Consider the following 5,707-nt stretch of genomic DNA (forward strand, 5'->3'; position numbering starts at 1 on the left):
CATTGCACCTTCCCGCCACCAGTATTTCCACTTTTCCCAAGCACCACTCAAGCCTTTCTCAATAGCAGGCCCTAAGTAATTTATTTCATATTGCTTGTTATGAATAATTCACTAAATGATAAAAATATTCCTTAGAAGTGTATGAAGCAAATAAACTTTCTCTCTGAAATATTCTTCTAAATTCAATACTTTCTTTCTCAGTTTTTTTCATTTAGTTATCTTTTCATAAGAATACTCTAAAATGGGCTGGAGCAATAGCACAGTGGGTAGGGCATTCGCCTTACAAGCGGCCAACATGGCCAACCCGAGTTCGATTCCTCCGCCCCTCTTGGAGAGCCCGGCAAGCTACCGAGAGTATTCGTTATGCCAGACACAGTAACAACAAAGTCTCCAATGGAGACGTTACTGGGCCCACTCGAGCAAATCGACGATCAACGGGAGGACTCTAAAATAGGTAAATAGGAAGTCTTTGCACTTAAAGAGTAGATAATAATGGAAATATTATAAGATGAGAAGCTGATATATACTTGATATATAATATTAAGGTAATTGAAGGTGAATGATTTACTTTATTTTTTTTTCTTTCGTAAGTTTTTATTGGTTGGTTTGAGGATCAGTATACAGACATTTCAATTTGTATACAATTTTTAATGTACATACCAAGAATCAGAAAAAGGGAATTGTAATTCCTTTCTAAGTGGTGTCCAGTGACCACTGACTTTCCACCTACAATTTGGAGACAAATTTTTTTGACCTGGTTATCAAGTACCAATATCTTCAAATGAATTTTCATCTGTTACATCATAATTCCTACTAATTTACAATTTAGCATCATGTACACTACAAACGCAAATTCTTTTATTTTGCACAGCACGGGAACAAAATTACTAGGGAAACTAGACGACCAGGACCAATGATATGACATTAAACTCGTGAAATTCTGACAGGGAAAGCCAGGAACAAGGAGTGGTTTTCTTGAGGAAACATTTCTACCCAAACTCAGCACAGGGACAGAGTAACCGAAAATGCTGACACCTCTTAACACACGCCTGGTACGCCAAACCGCAATTCTGTGTGCTTTGTAGACATAGGATATAAAAACTGCCCTCCACCTATGGAATGTTGACAACCCACACATTCAAAGACTCCCATATCCAATAATCCCACTATTCTCTGGTTGTACCCAAAAATAAACAACCAGCAAACAATTTCACCTCTAAAAAAAACATTTACACTTAAAAATGGGATGAGGCGGGATTCCCTCCTTCTTAAAATTATTTCTAGAGCTATTTAAAACTTACATTTACAGAATAGTTGATAAAAATATTCCTCTGGATTGTACAAGAAGGGAGCAGGCGCATTGGTGCATGTGGGACCCGGCATTGCTCAGATGTGGCTTCTCTCTTATGCGGCGTCAGAGGCAGGACTCTCCTGGGGCTTGGTCTCTCCGTTCTCAGCAGGCAGGTCTTCCTTCCATTCTTGGTTGGCCATGTCCGCCTGCTTCCCTTTGGCTCCCCGCTTCCCCTTCACTTTCACTTTCTTGTCTGAAGATTTATCCTTCACTGTCGCCTTGTTGGGCTTCGCCTGGACTTTGGCAGGCGCGGGTTTAGCGGACAGCCTGGCTGATCTCCTCTTGGGATCCTCCTTGGCCGCTCCCTCGGTGGCGCTCACATTCCTCTTGGGCATACTGGCGCCCGAGCCTCCACCTAGCTGCGCTGCAGGAACCGCCGCTGCCGCTGCGCCCCAGATGATTTACTTAAAAATGTTTGTATAATGTGATTTGATTGCCTTTGTAGATTTTATCATATTAAATTATTATACTGTAAAAAAAGAAGTGTATGAGGATTGTTGTATCTTACCGTGGAGTCAATAAATCCTTCAATAAGATATTACTAACATGTTGTTACAGGTTGAGCCTAGTGTGCTAATACTTTTTTTTTATCAAGATTTGTTACCTTCTACTTTATATCCCATCAATGTGGTGTGCTACTCATGGCATATCAGTGATGTATACTTTTAGATGTTGTGCAGCTGCATTCGCAGTGGCACACTCCAAGAATACTAAAATTTTGAATGGGGTGATACAGCTGGAGTTAATATTTTAATGGATGGTGACTTTGGATTCTGGAAGCATCTCTGCAGTTTACTATATCCTTTTGAGATTCATTTAAGATTCTCTGGATCATGGTTGCTTAGTGAGCATATTTGGCACCAGAGACAATTTATGGGCATGACTTCCAGGCTCCCAGAAGAACAGGGAGATGGGGGATGTAGCCCATCCTTGATTCCACAAAAAACCTGGAGATTTCAATCACAAAGTCTGTAGACCTGAGTTTTTCAACAAATAAATTTCTGCATGAGGCTTGTCCCAAGTTGTAGAGACCAGCCTTGAGCATAGCAGTGATTGTGGACTGTGGAGGTTTTTGGTTCTCTGTTTCGGTGGGCGATGGGTTCACCCGCCCTCCTCTGGGGTACCCTGGAGAATCAGCCTGGTGCGGGGTCCAGAAAAATCTATGCAGCTTGTAGATCAATTTTAATATTTATTTATGAGTCTCTGTATCATGGCCTGTTAATAAGCTTATTTGGTGCCAGAGTCAGTTTATGGGCATGACTGCCAGGTTCCTTGAAAAACAGGAAGATTGGCGGTGTGGGGGGACAGCAGCTCACTCCCAACGCCAGGAGAGCCTGGATATTTCAGAGCTAGGCCATTCTTTAACTTTCTACATTCTCTGTAACACAAAGACACAGTTTTCCTATTAATAAACCCCACAAAATCAGCCATACTTAAATTAGTTATAATCTAAATTCCTCCCCAGTGGGGAGTTCCTTTTTCTTCTGCTTTTCTAAATTATTTTTCTGCTTTTAAACTCTGAGACTGAACATCTTTGTTACTAAATATTTTCGGTCTTAAAAATATCGAAGAATTTGGAAATTGTGCATTAACACAGAGACCTGCTGTCACCACTCCTTCATCATTATTCTATCACATCAGGGTCGCCATTTGTCTAATGCCTATCAGATTGTAACCTTGGATCTTTGTCCTATAGGAATCAGTTACAGATAATCAGACAAACAACACATATGGAGACAAACACACTGGAGTGTCCTAGATTTAGGGTCTACTGTGCAGCTCTCAGTAGTCTCAGAGGACAGTCATGTATTCAGTACAGTATCATTTCATTTCACTTGCTCACTTCTTTTTGTTCCTTCTTTCCTAATTGCTTCAGTTGCTTGTTAGTGTTCTTGTTTATTGATGTAGGCCTGTCTTGTAATGAACTCCCCCATAACATAGCTTTCGTTGCATTCTATAGGATCTAATGGTTCATCTCCTCATTTCCATGGATCTCCAGATAATTTTTAAGTTTATGCTATTCTTTCTTCATTTATAAATTTCAACTATTATTTCTACTATTATTCCTGCCTATGGAGTGATATCACAGCGGGTAGGGTGTTTGCCTTGCAAGCGGCCGACATGGCCGACCCGGGTTCAATTCCTCCGCCCCTCTCGAAGAGGCCAGTAAGCTCCCGAGAGTATCTCGCCTGCATGGAAAAGCCTGGAAAGCTACTCGTGACATATTCAATATGCCAAAAACAGTAACAACAAAGTCTCACACTGGAGACGTTACTGGGCCCGCTCGAGAAAATCAATGAACAATGGGAGGACAGTGACAGTGACATTCAGAAGAATGATATTTGTACATTTGAGATTATTCCCATTTTCTTTTTGTTATTTAATTCTGTTTCCAAAGTGATGTAGGCAGATAGACAGGGAAGGGCCCCATGGCAAGGGAATTTCTAGGAAATAATAAAATGAATAGCCCAAGACTGCAAAAAACAAATCTTGCAGACACAGGAACCAAAGCCTTATAAGAATTCATTTGGCACCAACAGACCCAGAGAAGTCTGGAAAACACCTCCGAGAGAAACTCTACCAGGAACAATTGCAAAGGAAAGAAATTTCAAAGAAGACCATCATAAACCACCTCCAACTTTATCTATCCCCTTCGCAACAACCCTAGCAATGGACTCTTATTTAATTCGATGCTCCAGATGGAGCTGCTTGGGAAAAACCCTATAAAAGCCAACTTGAACAAAGGAAGCACACACATATGCTGCCCAACCCCACGTGCTACTTGTGTCCACGTGACCAAGCACATGTGGTGCCTAAGCACATATGTTACCTGCATCTCACCTCTTGAGATGTGTACTGGGATATCTGCCTTTGGAGAAGCCTGTGTTCTATGTTCAGTGGGTTACTCTCCTTTCTCCCTTTCCTCAAAACCTCTCCAGATAAAATTTGTGTTGAATTCATGACTAGTATCCTCCTGAAATTCTTTTCTATGAGAAGGACAAGGATCTGTAAGGATTTCTTTTCCTACTAAGAGCAAATCCTGCTTCAGCGTGAGTCCACAGCTCCCCAACAAATCGTATGGTGGGGATTAAACAACCATGCCAAGAAGGTTAAGTGGGCACTAGGTGTGGCTCGACAGCCACCTAGTGGGGCTGCTGGGGCTCTCATCCATACTTGGAAGGGCCTTATTATAGACTTTATTAGTTTTTGTCTTTAAAATATGATTTGTTTATAATTAGAAATGCTCCATTTGAAGGGCTGAAGTTAAGGAGTTAAGGCACTTTCTTTGCTTGCAGCTGACCCCAGTTCAATTCCTGGCACTGCATATGGTTCACCTAGCAAGTGCCAGGCGTCACTTTTGAGCACAGAGCCCAAAATTATTTTAAAATTTTATTTTATTGAATCACCATGAGATACAGTTACAAGCTTCCATGTTTGAATTATAATCATACATTGTTCAAACACCCATCCTTCCACCAGTACACTTTCCCCACCACCAATCTCCCCAGTATACCCCCCTTTCCCACCCTCCCCCTTCCTCCATGGCACACAATTTCCTTCATACTCTCTCTCTACTTTTGGGCACTATGGTTTGCAATACAGATACCGAGAGGCCATCACTTTAAGATCAATCCTTTATTTTCTTTCAGCACATATCTCCCATCCTGACCGATCCTTCCAACCATCATTTTCTTAGTGATCCTTTCTCCATTCCAGCTGCCTTTTCCTCCTGCTCATGAGGAGGCTTCAAACTATGGAGCAATCTTCCTGGCACTTGTGTCTACTGTCCTTGGGTGTCAAACTGCACTCATTTGTGGAGTATAAAATAACATAACATGAGGGCCCCAAATTTCTTAAAAGCCTCCATATGAACTTGAGAAAAAAATGTTTACTCATTTCATTTGGAATAAAAATTTTTGTATATACTTATTAAGCCCTTTTCATCAACTGCTTCATTTAATGTCATATTTCCTTGTTAATGTATGAATGATCTGTATATTGCTATATGTGGCATGTTGAGATCTACACATACTGTGTTTATATGTATCACTGTAAAGCATTGTTTCAAATATTGGGTACTTTTTGTGGGGTACATGTATATTGGTGACCATAACATATCTTCTTAATAATTTAACCTTCGGTCATTTAATGTCACCTTTCTCTTTCTCTTATTTTGTTTTCATGGTTGAAAGTCTATTGAATCAGACATGAAACAAGTTGTTCCTTAAAGTTTTTATTATTAGCTTAGAACACATTACTCCTGACTTTCACTCTACACCTATATTTTTCTAAATGCTCCTGATTTTCATGTGTAGAGTATAGACAGATTCTTTTCAATACATTCAGATGCTGTAT

At 40.5% G+C, this 5,707-nt stretch overlaps 1 protein-coding gene across 1 annotated transcript; it reads right to left on the minus strand.

Annotated features, from left to right (window-relative positions):
- Positions 1-1,318: 1,318 nt before the first annotated feature.
- LOC130038226 (non-histone chromosomal protein HMG-14-like) lies at positions 1,319-1,724 on the minus strand. The gene has a single exon (XM_056130155.1). The coding sequence runs from the start codon at positions 1,684-1,686 to the stop codon at positions 1,405-1,407; it is 282 nt and encodes a 93-aa protein (XP_055986130.1). The 5' UTR covers positions 1,687-1,724; the 3' UTR covers positions 1,319-1,404.
- Between the last annotated feature and the right edge of the window lie 3,983 nt (positions 1,725-5,707).

This window comes from Sorex fumeus, unplaced genomic scaffold, assembly GCF_029834395.1.
Source record: "Sorex fumeus unplaced genomic scaffold, SorFum_2.1 ptg000073l, whole genome shotgun sequence".
In the NCBI taxonomy this organism is placed as follows: Eukaryota; Metazoa; Chordata; class Mammalia; order Eulipotyphla; family Soricidae; genus Sorex; species Sorex fumeus.